We start from the raw sequence: 23163 nt of genomic DNA, 5'->3' as shown, positions 1-23163 counted from the left end.
TGAGAGGTCGGCCAATGAGCGGTGAGGATTTCTACCGACTTGGTGAATGTTTCCGATTATCGGTAATCGTGGAGGTCCAGGAGGTAGCGTGGCGGGTTGGTAAGAGCTCCGTCGGAATCTTGCGGTGGTGAAAATAATAAGGAAACATGACGAGAGAAAGCAAAGGAGCAAGAACATAACATTTTCTGAGATTATTTCCATCTGTGTTATAAAATTATTTGGTTTAGTTAACTTATATTTATAATGTTTAGGTGCCAATTATAGGTGGGCCAGTGGTAGGATGGATTTCTGGTTGAGGGTGAGATTCCCAATACTCCCGGGTTCGAATCCCCACGGCTGCAAACACCTTAAGTGGTCACCGCAGGAAAATCTAATATTGGGCTATTCGGCCTTCAGGAACCACTCTTGCCGTCTTCGGGACGCACGCCAAACCTTCGGCCTAGTGGACTAGTCATCATCCACTGGGCTTTGGATACCTAGATTATCAAAAAAAAAAAAAAATGTTTAGGTGCCAATCCCAAATCCACGATGGATCTGATTTTCTACTAGTAGTAAATAGCGAATCCCACTTGTCATAAAATAGATATTTCAAGGACCCTACAGCGTTTACAAAAGTCAACGAATGCTTTTTTCAATTAAAAGATACGCAGAGGTGGCATGATTATGAAATTATTTAAATGTTAATTTTAATAAGAAATATACTTGGTCGATGGTCGATAATTGAGTTTCAGAGTCGCAATGTTTACGTTTTGGTTTATGTCGTTTCATCCAACAGTCACAAGTACAAACAGACACAACTCATTATGGTGTACTGTCTGTTTTGTTATTATATAAATCAATTTTGTCGTTAATGTAAATAACAAATTTCAGGTAAATAAGTTCAATTTGGTACTTGTCTACTTTGAGAGACTTGCTCGGTTTCTTCTTTCTCTAGCTCCTCAATATTCAGGGATTCTAACATTGGTTACACTTACACCAAACAACAAATATCCTCTACTTTCTTTTATAACATATCATAAAAAAAAAACCTTTTAACCCAGTTTAGTCATATATACCATTAGTGGAATTAAAAAACTCAGTAATTTATGGGATTTGATCGATGTAAATGGAAAAAAGTATAAGAAGTCATTTTGTTTATTGGCATTGTATTAGCTAAAGATATAACGCAGGCCCAATAGCAGTATTGCTACCTTGACTTCTTCAACCCTAGTCATTTCACTAGAAGAGAGCAGAGATCTGCAAACTTAAACAACCGAGACAATCACCTTTGTGATGATGTTCTTTTACTTTTAAAAGTTACATGTTTTACAACTCTTAAACAAACAGAAGAGAGTATGACGAACTGATAGTGCCTTTCTTGACGGGAATAGCATGTAACGGGATGGTCTTATGCAATGTGATACCAAAGGTCTCGTCCATGTCCAAGTCCTCAGGGGAGATGCCGTTCGGAAGCTTCCATTCAAAGGAATAAAGAAGCGAAGCAAGCATGAGAGACACGATTTTCACAGCCAACGGCAATCCCGGACATATTCTACGTCCCGCCCCAAACGGTGTTAGCTCATAGTCTCTACCTTTCACGTCAATCTCTTTCCCCAAAAACCTCTCTGGCTCGAACTGACTCGGATTGTCCCACACATTCGGGTCTCGTCCTATGGCCCAAACGTTCACCATGACCTGAGCATCTTTGGGCACCATGAATCCAAGAATCTCCACATCCGTTTCTGCTTCCCGCGGGAGGAGAAGGGGAACTGCTGGGTGCAAACGGAAAGTTTCTTTTACAACCGCTTGTAAATAGGGCAATTCTGAGATATCTGACTCTTCAACGACTCCGTTTTGGCCTATCAGACGATCTATCTCGGCCTGAGCTTTCGCCATCGTTTTAGGGTTTTTAAGTAACTCTGCCATTGCCCACTCTACGGTACCAGAGTTTGTATCGGTGCCAGCTGAAAAGATATCCTGACACATATAATCATATATCCGTCATGAGGGCGACATTTCTTAATATATACATACATGTAAAGCATTGTAAATGTCTTTATATTCTTGCAATATTCCCAAAGTGTCACATAATTAGGACACTACAAGAAAACAGGCCATTTACGACTGCATTTGTAGTCGTTTCGTAGTCGCTATTTCATAAATTACGACTATTTTACGACTAATCACTGTTGTCGTAAAACGTTAGTCGGTAGGAAATTCAGTCGTAATTTAGTCGGTAAATAGCGACTACGTTACGACTAATCCACGTAGTCGTAAAAGTAGTCGTAAGGTAGTCGTAAACGTTTACGACTGTTTTGTGACTAAGTTACGATTAATTAAAATGTGAACAGTCGTTGTGTACAGATAGTCGTAAAGTAGTCAGTAAACATTTACGACTATTTGCTGACAGTTTAACGATTAATGCGATGTGAAGGAGATTAGTTTGAGAATAGTTGTGATATAGTCGTCAAATGTAGCGACTACTTGGCTACTACGAGACGACTATTTGACGACTGTGTTGCGACTATGTTAATCTAGATTTAATGACTATTTGAAGACTATAGGGATTAAAAACCAGAATCTTTTTTTTTTGTTTTGCTTATAACTCAAATTTATAATCAAAGAAAGCCTTAAAATTTGCATTTTTAATTACCAAAAGTTAACCATAATTGTAATTAGTACACCACATAAGCCATTACAAAAAGAGAGAACCATATTTTTGTCACAACCAAAAGAGAGAACCTAACACTATGATTCTCTTAAGTGATAAGGAAGAACACATCATCCCAAATTGTCAAGTTCATTAGAGTAAGAAATAGAGAGAGATAAGTAGCCTAAGAATTAACCTAAGGAGGAGATGCACTTTATGTAGGAGGGTCGATGGGTGCATCACTTGATTCAGACTCATGGAACTCGAGAAAGGCCGGATCAAGTTTCTGCATGAACTTTTCCAAGCGATCTATCTTCTTCTGTTGCTCAGCCACAACTTTGGAATGTTCTGCTTCACGAGCAGCAAACTCAGCATCACGTTTTGTCGCATAAGCAACTTGTTCTTCAATGATCCTTTGAGCTTCCTTCATTTGCTCTTGCAATGCTACAAACGATGATGACTGTCCTTGTTGATGATAGCTGCTGCCATTGAGAAGACCCTGAAGATGATCCTTGAGGCTACCGAGCCCAAAAATATTACCTCGTGAATCCTTCTCGGTGGACTGAGAAAAAAAAAAGGTGAAACTGTAAATAGAGAATATGAAAGTTAAAGATTCTTTAAATATAGATTGTGAGAAATGTAACTTTACCTGAAGAAAGATGGCAGTATAATCTTCTGCTGTGAGCTCATGAACTTGTGAAGGATCTGACTCAATCTCAGATAGCTTAGCTTGTAAGTTTTTCTCATAAGTTGTAAAGATCTTCTCAGCCTTGCGATCCACATATGTACCATCTGGCTTTGTATGAGTTTCTTTGAAAACCTCACCGAGACTCACTGGTCTCCCAAGTTTTTCTTCCTGGAATGTTACAAAAACAAAGAAAAGGGTTAAGATATAAGTTTAAGTTGCAAAGGTGTAAGAAAAAAAAACAAAGTTACTCACCAAGCCTTGTTTGACTTGTTGATAAGATGTTGGCCCAGATAAGTGCATGTGAGGACCGAGACCATTACGGTCTGACATGCGAGCTTTGGAATAGATTCGACTCCTTTCTTGTGCTTCTTCAGTCTCCCACTGAGCAACCATTACTTTCCACAGGTCACCCTCGATCCATTTAGGTTGCACTCGACTAGTCCTAACGTCGCTAACCATGTTTTTCATCCGTCGTTGGCATATGTCATAGAAATACTGTTGCACTGTTCCTGTTATTAAAGGATCCCAAGTGTGTGTTTTCTATGAAAAAAGGAAAATAAAATTACATTAGTGAACAACAACTTAATCAAAACCTATCTATGAATGAAACTCAGAACATAAAACTATACCGCAAACTCAAGGAAGTATCTTTCTCGTCTATCCGGAGGCACACATGACCAATTGTAGAATGGACCATCAAATTTGTTTGTAAAAACTCTAGTAATCTTCCGAACCAGTGCTGATTTTGCATCACGAGTAAACCTCAAATAACAAAAGAATCAAGTCAGTTCTTTGACAGACATAACAAAAGAATCAAGTCACATAACAGTTAGTTAAAATCGTTTACTACACACTGAAACAGACATTAAACACATTCACTCGTTTACTACAATCTGAAGCCAACCAATAACAGACAACAAAAATCAACCAACTAACTAGAACACGGTTGTAAAATTATGAAAACGTAGACATACCAAGTCGTGTTAGGCTTCGGTTCCGGAGAGAGGACGGTGGTGAACGTATGACGGTCCGGCACCATAAGTATCGCGTTTAGAGCCCTCAACGTGTCCTCCTGGAGTTCCGGCAAGACTGGATCTGACTCTGCGAAGTTGTGACCTTGAGAAGAAGGATGACTTTGAGCGTGAGAGGCTGCATTTGGAGATCTCGCAGAATCTTCCAACGGATTCGATTGAACCGGTGGATTGTTCATCACTTCGGTTGATGACCGAGATGGATGCTCTACACCAACTCGATTCACGGAGCTTTGAAAAAGGATTTGCGGTGGTGGATAGTTTCTGACTTGCGGTGCCGCGGATGTCGATATCTGGGGAGAAACGCGGACTTGTTCTTGAGGCGTCGGAGGCGTCGGAGGCGTAGGATTTTCAGCCGCCGGAGTGAAGTTGTATTGACTCGGTAGAGGATTGAGTCTTCTCACCTTAGATGATGGATTAGAGCCACCGGGTCTGAGAGAAGCGTTGGGGGCAACATTTCTCTTGCGTCCAGGCTTCTTGACTAGAGGCATCTTCGTCGTTAGAGAGAAAACGGCGATTTACGGGGAAGAACGGGAAAGATTAGGGTTTCGATGTAGAGAGAAAACGGCGACGAACACAAAGAAGAAGAAATGTTAGAATGAATAGAGATTAGGTTAACGATTAGGGTTAGGTCGTGTGTGATGGGCCGTTAATGGACTTCGTGTTTAATTAACCCAATAAGCTTCAAATTAGTCGCCTATCAGTCTCTAAGTAGTTGGTATTTGTAAAGACTAATTTTTTTATAAGGCTGGGCTTGTTTAAGAAGTCTATAATCAGGTCCATTAACGGATTGAGGTAATTAAACCCAAGTATTTTGAACTTAGTCACTTAATAGTCGCTAATCAGTGGCTTAACTTAATCCTTTTAAATTCATATAATTTAATTTCCCCACTTGAGAGCCATGTTTCATGCATTTCCCCACTTGGACGGCCAACGTGAGTAAATATAGAAGGCACTCCAGGCACATGATATACAGGGTTTTCACCTTCATCAAATCTTGTTAACCTGACCAAATGATTGAAAATTAAATATATATTCACACAATAAATTCAAATCTTGATCATTTACCTTGATTTTGTTTGTATGTTCTCGGCAAAATAGTGCTCTGAGAAGTATGCAATCTCGTCATTGATATATGATTCAACAATTGATCCTGCTGCATACCTTTTGTTCTTTGCTTTTCCTTTCAATTTTTTAAAAAATCTTTCAAAAGGATACATCCACCTATATTGGACAGGACCTCCTAATTCAGCTTCGTAAGGGAGATGTATAGGCAGGTGCTCCATCACATCAAAAAAGGATGGTGGAAAGATCTTTTCCAAGTTGCATAGGATGAGAACTATATTCTGTTTTAGAATTTGAAGGCGACTTGTATGCAAAGTCCTAGAACATAAGTCCCGAAAAAATGCTCCAACCCCTACAAGATATATTCAAACTTCAATATCACATTAAGAATTATATAAGTACTTAATAAACAAATAAAATTTTGATTTATTAATTAACGAGTACCTGATAAAGCAAGGTGGACATTCTTGTGAAGCAGTTCTGCAAAAATAAATGGAAGTAACCGTTCCATAAAAACATGGCAATCATGGCTCTTCATGCCTGAAAACTTTCCATTTTCCATATCAACACAACTAGCTAAGTCTGACGAATAACCATCTGGGAATTTAATTGAGTGTTTCACACATTCCAATAAGCTTGTTCTGGCTTCGTCTGTCAATGCATATGCCGGGAAAGGTGCTTTACCCCTACTATCAAGATGTAAGTGTGGCCGAGAACAGAACTTCACTAAATCCAATCTTGACATGATGGTATCTTTTGATTTACCCTTCACACGCATAAGAGTATACATGATGTTGTCCAAAAAATTCTTCTCTGTATGCATCACGTCAATATTATGTCGTAGATTGAGGTCCCTCCAGTATGGCAGCTGCCACAATATGCTTTCTTTGTGCCAGTTGTGTTGCTTCCCATATCCCGGCATCTTCTTTTCATGACCATTTCCACCGACGTCCTTCGTTTTTGGTGGATTCACACCACTCAATCGCTCAGAGTAAATTTGCTCACCGGTCAAAGACTCAGGTGGATACTCTCTCATAGCGTCTTTACCTTTTAAGAAGTCTTTTTTATTCCGCCTAAGAGGATGACCATGGGGAAGAAATCTCCGGTGACAATCAAACCAACATGTCTTCCTTCCATTAGGTAGATAAAAAGACTTTGTATCGTCCATGCAAACTGGACAAGACAACTTACCATGTGTTGTCCATCCAGATAACATGCCATATGCCGGGAAATCGCTGATCGTCCACATCAGCGCTGCTTTTAGATTAAAATTTTGACTCAAGGACACATCGTACGCATCAACTCCAGTAGACCACAACTCTTTTAACTCCTCAATAAGAGGTTGGAGAAATATATCAAGACTAGCTCGCGGATGATTTGGCCCAGAATTCAAGATTGTAAGAAACAAATACTCGGTATTCATGCACATACCAGGGGGTAGATTATATGGCGTCAAGATCACAGGCCATAGAGAATGATTTCGAGACATCCCAAATGGATTGAACCCATCGGTACATAATCCAAGATACACGTTACGGGGTTCTTCGGCAAAACGGGGATGTTGTTCTTGAAAATACCTCCACTCCGCTGCATCAGAAGGATGATTCATTTCTCCCTCCTTTGTTTGGTGCTCGGCATGCCATCTCATTGCTGCTGCAGTCTTGTGGCTTTGATACATTCTCTTCAATCTATCAGCAATAGGAAGATACCACATACGACTATATGGTACTTTGGTTCTACGTCGGCCCTCCCGAGGCTTCCATCTTTGTGCACCACAAAACAGACATTTATCTTCCTTTTCGTCATCTTTCCAATATATCATACAATTGTTAATACAAACATCAATTGTATGATATGGGAGGCCTAAATTGCGCATCAATTTTTCGGTCTCATAATGTGAACCAGTAGCTTGGTTTCCTTCTGGTAAATAATCAGTCAATATTTCACAAACCGAATCCACTAACTTTTCACTCATATTATAATCTGCCTTATTTTGCATGACTCTAGCAGCTAGGGATAATTGTGAGTGACCTTCATGGCAACCATCATATAATGGATTTTTTGCACCTTCTAACAAGTCGTAGAATTTCTTGGAATGGTTAAGTACCGGTTCCTCGACATTCTGATAACTACCATCTTGATGATAATTATCTTGATGATAATTATCTTGATGATAATTATCATCTAAACTTATGTTATAACGAAATGCATCATTCACCATATCCACATATCTATCTCCTACCACATTACCCACTTCTTCATTCCCACTTACAAACGTCGGATCTACATAACTCGTTCCTATGCCCATATTAATTTCTTCCCCATGTTTATACCAAACATAATAATCTGGCATAAACCCATAGCAAAAAATATGATTCCAAATTGTACCCCCTGGAAGACGCCTACCGTTTTTGCACTTATCACAAGGGCAGTGAAACTTACCACCATTATTTTGTGCTAAACGCTGACTATTTGCAAAAGCCATGAACTCCTCTACCCCGGTGCTGAACTCTTCCGTGAAATTTCCCGTCACTTCATCAAGCCTCTTATACATCCACTCCCGAAAATGACTATAATTAGAACTTCCCGCCATTATTAAAGATCTCTCACTCTTGTTTTTTTTTTCTCTTTTGATTTTTTTTCTCACTCTTGTTTTTTTTTTCTCACTCTATTTTTTTTCTCACTCTCAAAATTTTTTTTGTTACTCTCGATTTCTTTCTTGCTAATGCTCTTGCTTGTGGTGTGAATGAAATAAGAAAGGAAGGTGTGGTATATATAGAGAAATTTGGCGACTGAAAAACGACTGTAAAACGACTCTGATGTGACTCAAACTAACAGTCGCAACAAAACAAAGCTTACCAACCCCACAAACGAAAAAAACGTGTTTCTTTTTGGCCGACATGTTTGCGACTCACCTCAATAGTCGCTTAGTAGTCGCCAAATATCCGACTAACTAATTTAGTCGTATTTTAGTAGCCAAATTAACGACTCGCCGCAGTAGTCACCATGTAGTCGCCAATTTAGCTACTGTTTGCTGACAAAATTACTTTCTTGTCTTTCAGTCGTAAAATAGTCGCTAATTAACGACTACTGAACCAACTATTCATTTCAGTCGGTAAAAAACGACTAATTTACGACTAAGTTTTAGCAGTTGTAAAGTAGTAGTTAAACAGTCGGTATATAGTCACTAAATTTGGCGACTACGAGTTTAGTCGCCAATCGTAGTCGTAAATTGCCTGTTTTCTTGGGGCATGCCCCCATCATCTAGTGGTTCAGGACATCTCTCTTTCAAGGAGGCAGCGGGGATTCGACTTCCCCTGGGGGGTAGGGTACTACGAAAGGATATGGGATTTAGTATGAAAAATCTAATACTACGACGGGTTTATTGTCTTTAATGTTGATGTACATATTTAGGAATTAGGATAACATTAATGGTCTTGGTCGACATGCATGTGTATGCACAGATAAATATTTATTGGTTGCAAATGCATGAGACCCCACTTCTAAAGAAATCATCACTAGATCTAATTCTTTTTAGGAAAATTTAATCTATAGTGGCAAGTGGCAAGAAGAGTCTAATAAGAGTGTGCAAGAGGTGAATCATGAAGATCAAATCATACTTTCGACATTTCCATCTTAAGATTTGTTGGAATATTACGATTGATGACATCACAAAAACTACTGGACAAAAAAAATGATTATTTCAATTAATGCTTGTAGGAGACTTACCAAGAGAAGGTGTTCAATGTCGTGATTGTCTAGCTCAGTTTTATCTCCTTGTGTGAGTGCAAGAAGCGAATCCAAGAAATCTATGTTGGAAACATCATTTTTAGATTCATTCCGCAATGCTATTTTCGCATCCATGAACCCACGGAAAACCCTCAACAACCTCTCTGTGCAACACTTTATAGTCTTTCTATTACTTTGCAGATCAAGGAAACCCAAAAATGGAAAAAAGTTGGCAACGTCTGGTTTCCCCACAGCTACCATGACAGCAATCACCGTTTCCTGGAACTTATTCAAATTTTTAGAGTCGTAGCTACCGAGATCGACGGAAAACAAAATGTTCGATATAATATTAAGCACTGTGGTGAAAGATGCACGAGAAATATCAACTGCGTCTTCTCTCTCGCTGCTCTCACTCACGAAATTCACAAGCTCTTGCACCTTCTTCATTCGCATAGCCTTAGTGGCTTCGATACGCTGCGGGGAGAACATGAGACTCACAGACAATTTTCTCAACAACCTGACAAAACATAACAACAATTAATAATCCGCTTTTTCTTTGTTGCTTTTTAAAAATAAAAAAATAATGATTATAGGTTTAAACACCCAAGATTTTGGTAGTACAATCATTTGAAAAGCTAGCTAGAAACAATCTAGTCTAATTTGTGTTTATTGTTTATCACTAGTGTATAATAGTAATTATTTTTTTTCTTTGAATAGTTAGTTAAATTATACTCAATGTAAAAATAATGTTTTTACAACTAGTGCAACTGGCGTTATAATAGTAATTATTGTGTTATTCATTAAAAAATTATAGATATAATATATAGTTAAGTTGTTGATCAAGAATAGTAAGTTTTTTTTCATTTGAAACAGTGGAATCTCTAATTAACAGCAAAAAAAAGAATCATGAGAAAATAATAGTACCATAAAGAAAAAGTTAGGTACTAATTATATACCTCCAACGAGCCGAAGACGATGGAAGCCAGGCTACGGAGAACTCCTGGTGATTGACGGCCCGTATAGAGTTAGTTGATTTACGGGCAGACAAGAATTGGTCGTGTGTTTTTAGTACTTCTCTTGCAGCTTCTGGTGAAGCTATGATCACAGAGTTTAAACGTCCAAGCTTAAGACTCATGATTGGCCCATAAGTTTTTGAGAGGTCGGCGAATGTGCGGTGAGGGTTTGTACCGACTTGGTGAATGTTTCCGATAATCGGCAATCGTGGAGGTCCAGGAGGTAGTGTGGCGGATCGGTAAGAGCTCCTTCGGAATCTTGTGGTGGCCGTGAAGATAAGGAAACATGACGAGAGAAAGCAAAAGAGCAAGAACACAATATTTTCTGAAATTATTTCCATCTGTTGATTCCCCAATGATATGAGTGATGAATGATCCGATTTTCTACTAGTGAAATCCCACTTGTCATCATCAAATAGATACACGATGTTTTTTCAAGTCAAGAAATGTTTTTTTGGATTTTTCAATTAAAAGAGACACGATCTATATAAAAGATACGCAAACGTGGCAATTATTGCTCATAAAGCTAGATTTGTACCCCAAATGATTAAATTTAAAATAAAGAAAAATAGATATTTGTTGGACCAAAATAGGAAAGGAAAAAACATTTAACCCTTTAACTAGTCCAGTCATCTGCAATTGGTTTGGAGAAACTTCGTTGTTTTCTCCGAAACATCTTCGTTTCCTTGCAAGCTGATACCGAGGCCCAATATCATCAGTATGGATACCTGTGACTTCTTCAAGCCCTAGCCATCTCAAGAGAGAAATAAATTGAAAACAAAAAAACAGAGCTTTTGAGAATATTTCTTTGTTTTAAAACCTATAATAACATACACAACATGTATTAATTAATGACGCGTTTCTTGACGGGAACAGCATGTAACGGGTTTGTCTTATGTAATGTGATACCGAAGGTCTCGTCCATGTCCAAATCCTCAGAAACGAGGCCGTTTGGTAGCTTCCAGTCAAAGGAATAGAGAAGAGAAGCAAGCATAAGAGACACTGTTTTCACAGCCAAAGGCAATCCCGGGCAAATTCTACGTCCGGCTCCAAATGGTGTAAACTCATAATCTCTACCTCTCAAATCGATTTCTTTCCCCAAAAACCTCTCTGGCTCAAACCGGGTCGGATTCTCCCACACGCTCGGGTCTCGTCCTATACCCCACACGTTTACTAGAACCTGAGTATCTTTAAGCACCATGAACCCAAGAATCTCCACATCGGATTCGGCTTTTCTCGGGACAAGAAACGGAGCACCCGGATGTAGCCGGAAAGTTTCCTTCACAACTGCTTGTAAATACGGCAGTTCTGAGATATCTGAGTCTTCAACGATACCGTTTTGGCCTATCACACGATCTATCTCGGCCTGAGCTTTCACCATCGTTTTAGGGTTTCTAAGTAACTCTGCCATTGCCCACTCTAGGGTACTAGAGCTTGTATCCGAGCCTGCTGTGAACATATCCTGACCATATAATTTATCCGTATATATAAATTCATGCGATTCCATATCATAACATTTTAGTTGAGTATAAGGTAATGTTGTAAAAGTTTTAAAAATGTCTTTCTATGATCTATCATTTGTTGAAATACTAAAATTTAAAAAATTTCATCCAATTGTCAAATATTGATTATTCTATTATCTAATAATAAACATGATTATTTGCAGTAAGGTAAGACTTACCAAGACAAGGTGTTCGATATCGCTAATGTTGATTTCTGCTTCATCTCCCTTGTAATTCAGAAGGTTGTCTACGAAATCGTTTTTTGAAACATCTTTAGGGTTACTCTGCGATGATTTTTCCGCAATCTTAGCATCAATGAACCCACGGAAAACCCTGAACAACCTCTCTATGCAAACTTTCATAGTCTTCCTATTACCTTGCAGATCAAGAAACCTCAGTAATGGAAAATAATTAGCAGCGTCTGGTTTTCCGACAACCTCCATAACACTAATCACCGTGTCTTGAACCCCGTTAATAGAATCTTTCGTGTTGTAGCTACCGAGATCGGCGGAAAACAGAATGTTCGATATGATATTAAGAGTTGTGATGAAGGATGCACGAGAAATATCAACAGATTCTTCTCTATCGCTACTTTCACTTATGAAGCTCACAAGTTCCTTCACCTTGTTAGCCCTCATGGCTTTCGTGGCTTCGAGACGCTGTGGTGAGAAAAGCTGAGTCACCGACAGTCTTCTATACAGCCTAAAACAGAACATAGCAACGTTACTGTTTCAAGGTCATTCTTTAATTGCTTTCTAACCAAAATTAAAAGAACTCTCTTATTGCGAATCTTGTAAGAAACAAAATCGTATGAAAATAAAAAGTCGATATTAAAAATTATACCTCCAACGAGCCGACGACGCAGGAAGCCAGACAAGGGAAGCATCTTGGTGATTGATGGACCGTATCGAGTTAGTGGGGCTACGGCCAGACAAAATCTGGTCATGTGTTCTTAAAACCTCTCTCGCAGCTTGTGGTGACGATATAACCACTGTATTTAAACTTCCAAGCTTAAGACTCATGACTGGTCCATAAGTTTTTGAGAGTTCGGCGAATGAACGATGTGGATGTTTACCGACGAGGTGAATATTTCCGATGATCGGTAACCGTGGAGGTCCTGGAGGCAGCGCGGTGGCCTTGCGAGAGGTCTGTCGAGATCGTGTGGTGGTGAAGATAAGAAAACATGATAAGATAAAGCAACAACAGAGGAGGAACAGAGCTTGTCCTAAGATTATGTCCATCTGTGTATCTTTAGGCTCTCAAGTAATAATAGGAAACTGTTATCCAAATATATAATTTGAAATTAACCTGTGTCTCACATGTAATGTATATATTTCGTTTAAATTAGGATATTTATTATAGAGAATCTGAGGACTAGCCAGAAATATCACAGATGCTATTATGCCAAGGTCCACGTAAATAATGCATTGATCGGTTCCATGTTTCCTACATGTCGGTGTTAGCTTGCCAGCTGGGTTACAGTTTGATATTTTGTTGTATAAAATATATCTACAATATTGTCAGGTTTAATTATCTACAAAATGGGTGCTACCTTGCCAGCTATTGAATTTTCGTTTCGTCTGAGCAAACAATGTGGCACGGATGCACAGCGATCATTGTTATATAAAAAAAAAAAAAAATTGTCAAACCATTTTTGGTTTTTTATTTAATAAGACCACTTCCATTGAAGATAATATGGATATTTAGAATAAAAAAACAATAATAATGAAAAAAAAAAATCTGAGAGAAAAAGTTAGATGGGATTTCTTAAATAAGTTAGAAACTCTAAAAGATTTCTAATTAACTCTTGAACCACTTGTTCAATGTAAAATATAATTAATTATGTAACTAAAATATATCAAAATATTATTTCTTAATGGACGGGAATACTCTTAAGGTTTTTTGTTTATCAACAAACTAAAAAATGAAAAAAAAATAATAAAACTTAATAATCTAGCAAAACCTAAACTAAAATGGCAACCAACAAAAATAAATTAATAAACCCATTGATAAAAGCTTGGCTTTGACTAAATATCCAATAGTATTGTCAACTGAACAAAAAGTCGCCCATTCTATAATCTTTTAGATACATTAAAAAGTATTTTTCTCTTAATGATTGTTCAGCCTAACTTTTTCTTTCTTTGATTTACTGTTTGATACTCTTACAATAGTAGACTAAAATCGCCTGAAAAAGACAGAAACAGTGTCTTTAAATTATTATTAATAATTATTATTGGAATCATAAGTATTATTCATATGGTTTGTGATACCATTATTACATTCAAACAAAACAAAACAAAACGTATTATATTAACCTATGGCTCTTTTTTTTAGTGGCACGGCAAGTAACGGGCTGGTCTTGTGCAATGTGAGACCAAAGGTCTCGTCCATGTCCAAATCTTCTGAACCGACGCCGTTTGGAAGCTTCCAGTCAAATGAATAGAGAAGAGAAGCAAGCATGAGAGGCACTGTTTTCACAGCCAAAGGCATTCCCGGACAAATTCTACGTCCGGCCCCAAACGGTGTAAGCTCATAATCTTTACCTTTCACGTCCATTTCCTTACCCAGAAACCTCTTTGGCTCGAACCTGTTTGGGTTTTCCCATACATTCGGGTCTCTTCCTATGGCCCACACGTTCACAAGAACCTGAGTGTTTTTAGGCACAATGAAACCAAGAATATCCACGTCCGTTTCCGCTTTCCGTGGGAGGAGAAGTGGAGCAGCCGGGTGTAATCGGAAAGTTTCTTTAACGACCGCTTGTAAATACGACAATTCTGAAATATCAGACTCTTGAATGACACCGTTTTGGCCCATCACACCATTTATCTCATCTTGAACTTTTGTCATTGATTTTGGAGATCGAAGTAATTCTGCCATTGCCCATTCCACTGTACTAGAGGTTGTATCCGTACCCGCTATAAACAGATCCTGACACATATATACAAGCACATATTATATATCTATGAATTAATATAAGGTTATGTTATGCAATAAGCTAAGACTTACGAAAAGTAGGTGTTCAATCTCGTTAATGTTGATTTCAGGTTCATCTCCTTGGTGGAGATCGATAAGTGCATCCATGAAGTCGTTGCTCGAAGCATCTTTCTCGTTTGTCCGAGATGATTTTTCCACAATCCGAGCATTGTAAATCTCTCGAAAAACCTGAAACAACTTATCCGAGCAGTCCTTCATCTTCTTACTATTACCTTGCAAGTCAAGAAACCTCATAAATGGGAAGAAGTTAGCAAGGTCTGGGTTTCCGATAGCGTCCATGACACCAGTTATCAACTCTTGAAACACACTGGAATCTTTCGAATTGTAGCTACCGATATTAACTGAAAACAAAATGTTCGATATGATATTGAGAGCTGTGACGAATAATGCTCGAGAAATATCAACAGCTTCTTCTCTCTCACTGCTTTCACTTATGAAGTTGACAAGCTCTTGCGCCCTCTTCATCCTCATAGCTTTGGTGGCTTCGATACGTTGTGGTGAAAACATTTGAGTCACAGATAGTTTCCTCAACATTCTGAAAAACATTACATAAATAGAGCGATGATATGTAACCGTTAATAAAAGCTCAAGCTTAAACCACTTTAAAAGATGTTTTTTTCAAAGCTATATAATTTTACTATTTGTGGACCTACTACAAGTATAATTTAGATTCGGGATTCCATTATAGATCTGGAACTTATTAGTTACTAAAAAGAGAAATCATAGAAGAAAAAAAAAAATTCAGTTACCTCCAACGAGTAGACGTAGGATGAACCCAGGCAACGGAGAAGTCATGATGATTGTTGGATTGTACCGCTGCATTTACGTACCGGCCAGACAAGATTTGATCATGTGTTCTTAGTACTTCTCTCGCAGCGTCCCGTGAAGATATGACCACTGAGTTTAAAAATCCAAGCTTAAGACTCATGACCGGTCCATATTTTTTTGAGAGATCTGCGAATGAGCGATGTGGGTGCTTCCCGACAAGATGAATGTTTCCGATGAATGGTAACCGTGGAGGCCCCCGAGGTGCTGTCGATACTTGACGAAGGTTTGGTCGGGATCTTGGTGTGATGAAGATAAGAAAACATGATAAGATGAAGCAAAAGAGGAGAATAGACGTTTGTTCAGAGATGATGTCCATTTGTGTTTCTAAAGTGATTTAAAAAAAACTACACATTAATGACTAAACATGTTATAGATAATAGATATAAGGATAGTTGATGTCGACAAAGAAAAAAAAGAAATAATATTATTTACACGAAAAAAAATCAAAGGTTCCAATTGCTATCAAACGCCCGTCTGAATAGATTACGTACAAGGACTAAGGACGCGAACGGTCGTGACAAATTCGTATACGTTTTTGGGCTATAGTAACAAAACTAATGATAATTATAGACTTTGTATTCTGTTTCTTGTATGATGACATGAAAAATTAGATGTTGTATATATATATTCGTATATCTTAATTAGGCTTTAGACACGAAAATACAAATGTTATTTTATATTTACGTAAATAAAACTTTATGTCACACAAGGGTTTAAGATTGAACGAGCGTAAAGGCGGTTAGTCTATGTTTAGGAGTTAGGACAAAAGCCGTATAATAATTTTCCTATCTTCATTTAATTTCCTGCTAATAATTAATGTTCCCATTAGATACAAACCGACGGATCAATCCATGCTCAATCTTGTTGTGTCATATTCAGGCAATCTTATCTTCTTGGAATTATTGGATACGGTGGTCCGGTGGAGAAGAAAGCCAATTACAAAAATTTCAACAAAATTCCTGTCCTTTTCGCGAAATCTCATAGAGCCGGCTCTGTGTACAGCTCATCAACTTCCTTGTTATTTTCCTCATTTGATCCCATTTGGTTTTTTTTCTTTCTTTCTTTTTCTGGCTTATATCCTAAGTCCTAATTGCTTTCCACACGTTTGTTTTCTTATTATTATTGGAAGTTTGGACCTCGTAGTTGGATAAAGAACCCTAAACCTAATGCATAATTCTTATTTATGGCATTCTTCTTCGTCCTCTTTACATAAAGTCTTCACAATTGATTAACAAGTAATTCTTGACCTTCCCACCCAAAATCTCTGAATCAATTTCTCTCATTACGGTTGTCTTCTTCCAAGTCTTTGATTTTCGAATCACATTTGATATGTTTCTTATTTTAAATCAGGTAAAATAATTGTATATTTTGTGAAACTTTATTTCGTACGTTAAAAAAAAAAAGACTAAATGGCGCGTTTCTTGACGGGAACGGCATGTAACGGATTGGTTTTATGCAACGTGAGACCGAAGCTCTCGTCCATGTCCAAATCCTCAGAAGCGACGCCGTTTGGAAGTTTCCAATCAAAGGAATAGAGAAGAGAAGCAAGCATAAGAGGCACTGTTTTCACAGCCAAAGGCAATCCCGGGCAAATTCTCCTTCCGGCTCCGAATGGTGTAAGCTCATAATCTCTACCTCTCACGTCCATTTCTTTCCCCAAAAACCTCTCTGGCTCAAACCTGGTCGGATTCTCCCACACGCTCGGGTCTCGTCCCATAGCCCACACGTTAACCAAAACCTGAGTGTCTTTAGCTACGAGATATCCAAGAACCTCCACATCTGATTCTGCTTTCCGTGGGACGAGAAGCGGAACAGCCGGATGTAACCGGAATGTTTCCTTCACAACTGCTTGTAAATAGGGTAGTTCCGAGATATCAGACTCTTCAACAACACCTTTTTGACCGATCACACGGTCGATCTCAGACTGAGCTTTTGCCATTGTTTCAGGGTTTCGAAGTAACTCTGCCATCGCCCATTCCACGGTACTAGAGTTTGTGTCTGTGCCCGCTCCAAACAGGTCCTAATATACATACGTACAGTTTAAAGTCTTGGTGATGTCTTACGTACTAATTCACATGATTTCAAATATCTACAAATTAAATGGCAAGACTTACCAAGAGAAAGTGTTCAATATCGTTAGTGTTGAGCTCTGCTTCATCTCCTTCTGTAAGTTCGAGAAGCGTATCCAAGAAATCTCTGTCCGAGACATCTTTAGGGTTATTACGCAATGATCTTTCCTCTATCTTATCATTGATTAACTCACGGAAAACTCTAAACAGCCTCTCCGAGCAAGCCTTCATAGTCTCTTTATTACCTTGCAGATCAAGAAACCCCAAAAATGGGAAGTAGTTAGAAGCGTCTGGATTCCCGATAGCTTCCATGACACCAGTCACCGCGTCCTGAAACCCATTGTATTTTTTCGAGTCGTGGCTACAGAGATCGACAGAAAACAGAATGTTTGATATGATATTAAGAGCTGTGATGAAGGTTGCACGAGAAATATCAACAGCTTTTTCTCCCTCGCTGCTTTCACTCATGAAGCTAACAAGCTCCTTCACCTTGTTCACCCTCAATGTTTTCGTGGCTTCGATACGCTGGGGCGAGAAAAGTTGCGTTGCCGATAGTTTTCTCAATAGTCTAAATGAAACAAAACATAAACATCAGCACACATTTTACTATTTTAGTCAACATTATCAAACATACGTAATGTGAAAAAATTGACATGTGGAATTGAATCACGGAATTCATTAAGTGTACAAATTTGACTATGAATAATGAAACAGTGAAACAAGTTTACCCAAGAAAAAGCGGAATAATATTAATTTCCTTATTTTTGGTCATTAAATTTAAACATAATTCCAAACTTTTTACATGCACACACAATATATTTATATACATAGAGAATCAGAGATCCCATATAATCATGTGATTGATATATTTACTTGGTTTTAAAAAATGATTTATCAGTGAGATGGAAAGCTCATGCATATAATATATATAAAAAAACTAAAATTCGATGTTAAATTATACCTCCAACGAGACGACGATGGTGGAAGCCAGACAACGGAAACCTCGTGGTGGTTAATAGACCGTATTGAGTTAGGGGGGCTACGGATAGAGAAGATTTGGTCGTGTGTTCTTAGAAACTCTCTTGCAGCTTCTGGTGAAGTTACAACCACAGTGTTTAAACTTCCAAATTTAAGGCTCATGATTGGTCCATATGTTTTTGAGAGGTCGGCGAATGAACGGTGTGGGTTTTTACCGACAAGGTGAATATTTCCAATGATGGGCAGTCGCGGAGGTCCTGGAGGCGGTGGAGCAACCTTACGAGAGCTCCGGGATCTTGATGTGGTGAAGATAAGGAACCATGATAAGATAATGCAAAATATGAGAAACAGAGCTTGTCCGGAGATAATATCCATCATTTTTTTTTCTCCAAGTAATATTTTTTTTTTGAAATGCGTAAATTTTCTAAGCTTCGAAAGCCATTTATATACTTTGAAAAATTCGTGTAAAAAACAAATACCTCAACCAAATAAAAAATACTACTTACGGTCCAAATACATCCTACCGGGTGATATGGTCAAGATATTGATACCAGGCGCCACTTGTCACTTAAAGCCAACCAATGAAGTTGACATTAAAAAAACTACCAACCAATCACAAGAGACACGTACCCGTGAATGAGTTATAACCATTTCGTTATCAAATCGAAAATGTTTTTTTCTTTCTACCTAAGCAACTCAATCTCGGAGACGATAACTCCATTTCTAATCCCACAATGTTTTCCCTTACGACATCATTTCGGCGATTTAGTTTTTTCATTTCCAATATATCTCGCATTAGTGCTAAAAGATAAGTTTTGCGTTAAGCTCCATGATATATTTATTGTAAATTGTAAATACCATTTAGTCAATTATTTCAGCAGTTAATCAAAAATTTCATGATTGTACATTGAATTGGTCGATAAATGCTCAAGCTTAGATGATATTATCTCTACAGAAAAAACAATTTATGGTTTACAAAATGTTTGTGGTTTTTCTTTATATGAACGAAAATTGAGTCAATGATTTCGGTAAAAAATGAGTCAATCTATTCAAATATGTTTTTGGTGACAAAATTTTAAAATATAAATATGTTTTCAAACACAGGTAGAGTTAAAACTCATACAATATTTATTATTTAGAACCGTCGGCCCCAATCCAAGCGACGGATAGAGCACAAAGCCATACGAAAGGGTCCATACAATTGTAAATAACAATTATTAATCGGTACAGTTTTTAAAAATTATGAAATTCACATAGACATAGTTTTCTTGAATGGTACGGCACAAAGAGGTTTGGCCTTGTGTAAGGTAAGACCGAAGGCCTCGCTCATGTCCATGTTTTCAGGGACGACACCATTTTGAAGCTTCCAGTCAAAGGAATAGAGAAGAGAGGCAAGCACCATATACATTGTCCTAAGAGACATCGAGATTCCCGGACACATCCTTCGTCCTGATCCAAACGGTATCAGCTCGAAGTCTTTGCCTTTTAGATCGGTTTCTCGTAACAAGAATCTCTCTGGCTCAAACTTCATTGGATTTTCCCACACACTCGAGTCATGTCCTATCGCCCATAAATTCACCAAAACATAGAATAACAGAGAAGGAACTTTTTAACCAAACCAAAAAATAAATAAAAATTCCAATTGGTTATATCTTCTATGTATACATAATACATCAAGTGATCAAACCAAACAAACAACCCAATTTTCAACCTATGTTTGATTTTTTTTTAATATGCAACAAACCTACGTTTGATCAACATTTCAATTTTAAAATAAAATAAAAAAATCTTAGATAATGTTTTTAATACAATTTTTCCGTACTTTATTTTGTTTTCATATATTCTATTCAAACCGAAAAAACCAAAAAAAGTTGGGTTTCTAATTGTTATCTTGAACCGAACAATTCAAACTGAAACAACCAAAACGAAAATAATCATATACTCCCGGCCCAGCCCCGGCTCATACCCATGACGAGAGGGGCAATGGCCATGGGACAAAGTTTTTTTAAAAAAAAATCATTAAGCTAATGGGGACCAAAAAAAAACAAAAAAAAATATATTGAAAAGGGTCTTAAAACAATTGTATGCCTAGGGACAAATTTTTTTTTGAGACGGGGCTGTCCCGGCCCCAACCATAATAAAGCTATGATGACTCCACTAACGTGCATCCCAGGTTACTAAAAAGGTAATAAACGTTGGCATGATAAAAAAAAAAAAAAAAAGAAGAGAATGTATGAAATAAACCTGGGTGTTCTCAGGAATGAGGAACCCCATAATGTGAACATCAGATTCTGATTTTCTAGGAATCACAGGTAATGGAGGATGCAAGCGAAGAGTCTCTTTCACAATTGCCTGTAAGTAAGGCAGACTCGGGATATCAGATTCTTTAACGACACCGTTGTCACCAATCACTTGCTGTATCTCACTCTGAGCTTTTACCATCTTCTCCGGGCTTCGGACTAACTCACTCATCGCCCACTCCATTGTGCTAGAGCTTGTATCTGTGCCCGCAACAAACATATCCTATCACAAAAAAAAAAAGAGATTAACTGCATACCTGTAATATCTTAATCTTGCCATGTGTGTTAGTGGAAGACTTACGAGAAGCAGGTGTTTGATATCATTGATGGTTAGTTCCGCTTCGTTTTGCTGTGTGAGATCCAGAAGGGAGTCTAACATATCAGTACTCGAAGCCTCTTCAGGCTCTGTATCTGTGTGAGACAATCTTTTGGCCAATCGAGCATCGATGAACTCTTGGATTACACTAAACAATCTCTCTGTGCAGTCCACTGCTTCTTTTCGAGTACCGTGCAAATCAAGAAACCTCAAATACCCGAAATAGTCCCCTACGTTGGGTTTACCGGAGACCTTCATCAGCTGGACCACCGCGTGGTAGAATTCACAAGGAGACGAGTTCGAGTCATAGGTAGCCAAATCAACAGAAAACAGAGCATTTGAGATGATATTGAAAGCTGTGACGAAGGAAGCACGAGCCAAGTCAATAGCTTCTCCTCTCTTGCTAAATTGGTTTGCTAAGCTCACTAGTTCCTCTACCTTTCTCATCCTTAAAGATTCAATAGCGTCTAGGTTTGATAACAAATATTTCGATAATGTTTTCTTCAGAAACCTGAAGATGCATACAACAGCGTATAACTCGTTTTAATCAAATTATGTACAGATGATTTCAAATACAAAAAGAGTAAAAGAAATGAAATCTTGATCTTAGATAGAGTTCGTACCTCCAACGAGGCGAGGGAGGATTCCAGACAACGGAATGTTTATGGTGATCAACAGCTCGAACGGGGTCGTTAAAGGATCGAGAGGATATGACACTGTCGTGTGTTCTAAGTGCCTCTTTAGCTGCTTCTGGTGAAGATATAACCACTGCGGTTACCCTTCCAAGCTTCAAACTCATTACAGGTCCGTAGGTTTTTGAAAAATCAGCAAGTGAACGGTGACGATTCGGTCCGAGTTGGAATATGTTTCCGACCAATGGTAATGCCGGAGGACCAGGCGGAAGCTTGTTGCCGTGGCTAGAGCTCCTCCGCGTTTTTGAGGCGGCAATAAATAAGAAAAAGAAGACTGTTAATAGAAAATAGAGGGGCAGAGACATGCCTTGATTTAGTGAGAGGTCCATTGGACGACCGTTGTTTTCTTTTTCCTGGTCTTCTAGTATAAAGAAACTGGAGAGTGCCTAGAAAATATAACTCAGTCATGGACTTTTATATTCATCAATTTAAGTTTCATTAATGAATTTGTCAACAAATTTTAAAGATCTTGTCTAATATGGAGAAGCAATTTCGCATGCAAAACACCCTGAATCGGTATTAATTGCCTGTTGTATATGTTTTTATATATAACACTTACCTAATTAATATTTGATACAAATTAATTATTAATTTTGATAGTTTTAATGTATATTGGACGTTGATTTGTCATTATTTATTCGGATTCAAAACATATGCAAAAACTATATGATTGTAGAACTATAATGACACATGGGAGACATAGAAACCAGCCTGCCAAATTTGTATGCAGCCATATTGCTGTAATACGGCTGAGATTATTTTTTACCTGTTGAACCCCACATCACATCAACTGGTATTTGGTAGCTTTAGGTGTACGTTACTCTCTTTTATCTACTGTTAGGTGTATTTGTTTTGATGTTAGATTAAGCTGCTCAATCTATCTGGTTTTTGCCCCTCTGATGTGTTTCTCTTGATATTTTTGTCAATTACTGTGTGAGACAACTCAAACTTTATCTTCTTAACTGCAAAAAAGGCAAAATCTTAAATTAATTAATTTATTTATTTATTTATCTGATTTTGTGCTCGTTTAAAGCTACTGTCATTTCATCAAATAAAAAGGTCAAAGTCACTAGTAAAGTTAAAAAGAAAAGCTTGAATCAAATGGGTTTTTACTACTAATCAAGTATCACGTGTTAGTACTAAATCTTGGATGGTCGTGTGTTGAAACTTCGTTTAGCTCATACTTGGTCTGTCTCTTAATCTAAGCTTGTGTGTTTGATGTTTTGCAGGTTCTAACAGAAAGTAAAAACAAGACACGAGATTTATGTTTATTGTAAATTTTAAAAATAAGTTTTGCGTTAAGCTCCATGTTATATTTATTGTAAATTG

General features: G+C 37.9%; 6 protein-coding genes across 10 annotated transcripts; all 6 read right to left on the bottom strand.

Moving 5' to 3' along the window:
- Window positions 1252–10624, bottom strand: LOC104784772 (cytochrome P450 76C4-like). 4 transcript variants are annotated; one of them, XM_010509843.2, is made up of 5 exons: window positions 4292–4865; window positions 3947–4079; window positions 3570–3857; window positions 3279–3485; window positions 2607–3191 (listed from the first exon to the last, which is right to left on the bottom strand). In XM_010509843.2, exons 1-5 carry the CDS (start codon window positions 4837–4839, stop codon window positions 2844–2846), a joined length of 1524 nt encoding a protein of 507 aa, XP_010508145.1. In that variant the 5' UTR covers window positions 4840–4865; the 3' UTR covers window positions 2607–2843. The 4 variants fall into 4 exon arrangements, with proteins under 4 accessions (XP_010508148.2, XP_010508145.1, XP_019101165.1 ...); XM_010509846.2 differs by lacking the exons at window positions 2607–3191; window positions 3279–3485; window positions 3570–3857; window positions 3947–4079; window positions 4292–4865 and adding exons at window positions 1252–1956; window positions 9143–9659; window positions 10099–10624; XM_019245620.1 differs by lacking the exons at window positions 2607–3191; window positions 3279–3485; window positions 3570–3857; window positions 4292–4865 and adding exons at window positions 9143–9659; window positions 10099–10624 and having other exon boundaries at window positions 3977–4079.
- LOC104784773 lies at window positions 5165–8753 on the bottom strand. Its single transcript, XM_010509844.2, has 3 exons — window positions 5858–8753; window positions 5417–5765; window positions 5165–5353 (listed from the first exon to the last, which is right to left on the bottom strand). The coding sequence occupies exons 1-3, from the start codon at window positions 8004–8006 to the stop codon at window positions 5191–5193; spliced, it is 2661 nt and encodes an 886-aa protein (XP_010508146.1). The 5' UTR covers window positions 8007–8753; the 3' UTR covers window positions 5165–5190.
- On the bottom strand, window positions 10911–13041 carry LOC104784776 (cytochrome P450 76C1). The gene is made up of 3 exons (XM_010509848.2): window positions 12501–13041; window positions 11837–12359; window positions 10911–11617 (listed from the first exon to the last, which is right to left on the bottom strand). The coding sequence occupies exons 1-3, from the start codon at window positions 12896–12898 to the stop codon at window positions 11000–11002; spliced, it is 1539 nt and encodes a 512-aa protein (XP_010508150.1). The 5' UTR covers window positions 12899–13041; the 3' UTR covers window positions 10911–10999.
- On the bottom strand, window positions 13839–15851 carry LOC104784771 (cytochrome P450 76C2-like). Its single transcript, XM_010509842.2, has 3 exons — window positions 15401–15851; window positions 14664–15186; window positions 13839–14585 (listed from the first exon to the last, which is right to left on the bottom strand). Exons 1-3 carry the CDS (start codon window positions 15793–15795, stop codon window positions 13968–13970), a joined length of 1536 nt encoding a protein of 511 aa, XP_010508144.1. The 5' UTR covers window positions 15796–15851; the 3' UTR covers window positions 13839–13967.
- Window positions 16741–18959, bottom strand: LOC104784770 (cytochrome P450 76C2). The gene is made up of 3 exons (XM_010509841.1): window positions 18510–18959; window positions 17594–18116; window positions 16741–17499 (listed from the first exon to the last, which is right to left on the bottom strand). The coding sequence occupies exons 1-3, from the start codon at window positions 18902–18904 to the stop codon at window positions 16885–16887; spliced, it is 1533 nt and encodes a 510-aa protein (XP_010508143.1). The 5' UTR covers window positions 18905–18959; the 3' UTR covers window positions 16741–16884.
- Window positions 19680–22207, bottom strand: LOC104784769 (cytochrome P450 76C3-like). Of its 2 annotated transcripts, none has more exons than XM_010509839.2 (4): window positions 21766–22207; window positions 21128–21653; window positions 20771–21049; window positions 19680–20111 (listed from the first exon to the last, which is right to left on the bottom strand). In XM_010509839.2, exons 1-4 carry the CDS (start codon window positions 22161–22163, stop codon window positions 19776–19778), a joined length of 1539 nt encoding a protein of 512 aa, XP_010508141.1. In that variant the 5' UTR covers window positions 22164–22207; the 3' UTR covers window positions 19680–19775. The 2 variants fall into 2 exon arrangements, with proteins under 2 accessions (XP_010508141.1, XP_010508142.1); XM_010509840.2 differs by having other exon boundaries at window positions 19955–20086.

This window comes from Camelina sativa, chromosome 5, assembly GCF_000633955.1.
Source record: "Camelina sativa cultivar DH55 chromosome 5, Cs, whole genome shotgun sequence".
In the NCBI taxonomy this organism is placed as follows: domain Eukaryota; kingdom Viridiplantae; phylum Streptophyta; class Magnoliopsida; order Brassicales; family Brassicaceae; genus Camelina; species Camelina sativa.
Note: the sequence above shows the minus strand (reverse complement) of the source record. Positions and strands in the feature narration are given on the sequence as shown.

Excerpts from the sequence above, each read along its gene's own strand:
- LOC104784770 (XM_010509841.1), bottom strand. The coding sequence starts at position 18,904 with ATGATGGATATTATCTCCGGACAAGCTCTGTTTCTCATATTTTGCATT. Across the intron at positions 18,117-18,509 it reads CCATCGTCGTCTCGTTGGAG|ACTATTGAGAAAACTATCGG; the intron begins GTATAATTTAAC and ends TGTTTCATTTAG. Across the intron at positions 17,500-17,593 it reads ATATTGAACACTTTCTCTTG|GACCTGTTTGGAGCGGGCAC; the intron begins GTAAGTCTTGCC and ends TATGTATATTAG.
- LOC104784772 (XM_010509846.2), bottom strand. The coding sequence starts at position 10,496 with ATGGAAATAATTTCAGAAAATATTGTGTTCTTGCTCTTTTGCTTTCTC. Across the intron at positions 9,660-10,098 it reads TCGTCTTCGGCTCGTTGGAG|GTTGTTGAGAAAATTGTCTG; the intron begins GTATATAATTAG and ends ATGTTTTGTCAG. Across the intron at positions 1,957-9,142 it reads ACATTGAACACCTTCTCTTG|GATATCTTTTCAGCTGGCAC; the intron begins GTAAGTCTCCTA and ends TATATGTGTCAG.
- LOC104784773 (XM_010509844.2), bottom strand. The coding sequence starts at position 8,006 with ATGGCGGGAAGTTCTAATTATAGTCATTTTCGGGAGTGGATGTATAAG. Across the intron at positions 5,766-5,857 it reads TGTCCACCTTGCTTTATCAG|GGGTTGGAGCATTTTTTCGG; the intron begins GTACTCGTTAAT and ends TATATCTTGTAG. Across the intron at positions 5,354-5,416 it reads AACATACAAACAAAATCAAG|GTTAACAAGATTTGATGAAG; the intron begins GTAAATGATCAA and ends TCATTTGGTCAG.
- LOC104784771 (XM_010509842.2), bottom strand. The coding sequence starts at position 15,795 with ATGGACATCATCTCTGAACAAACGTCTATTCTCCTCTTTTGCTTCATC. Across the intron at positions 15,187-15,400 it reads CCTACGTCTACTCGTTGGAG|AATGTTGAGGAAACTATCTG; the intron begins GTAACTGAATTT and ends AATGTTTTTCAG. Across the intron at positions 14,586-14,663 it reads AGATTGAACACCTACTTTTC|GATCTGTTTATAGCGGGTAC; the intron begins GTAAGTCTTAGC and ends TATATGTGTCAG.
- LOC104784769 (XM_010509839.2), bottom strand. The coding sequence starts at position 22,163 with ATGGACCTCTCACTAAATCAAGGCATGTCTCTGCCCCTCTATTTTCTA. Across the intron at positions 21,050-21,127 it reads ATATCAAACACCTGCTTCTC|GATATGTTTGTTGCGGGCAC; the intron begins GTAAGTCTTCCA and ends TTTTTGTGATAG. Across the intron at positions 20,112-20,770 it reads TCATTCCTGAGAACACCCAG|GTTTTGGTGAATTTATGGGC; the intron begins GTTTATTTCATA and ends CTGTTATTCTAT.
- LOC104784776 (XM_010509848.2), bottom strand. The coding sequence starts at position 12,898 with ATGGACATAATCTTAGGACAAGCTCTGTTCCTCCTCTGTTGTTGCTTT. Across the intron at positions 12,360-12,500 it reads GCGTCGTCGGCTCGTTGGAG|GCTGTATAGAAGACTGTCGG; the intron begins GTATAATTTTTA and ends GTTCTGTTTTAG. Across the intron at positions 11,618-11,836 it reads ATATCGAACACCTTGTCTTG|GATATGTTCACAGCAGGCTC; the intron begins GTAAGTCTTACC and ends TTATATGGTCAG.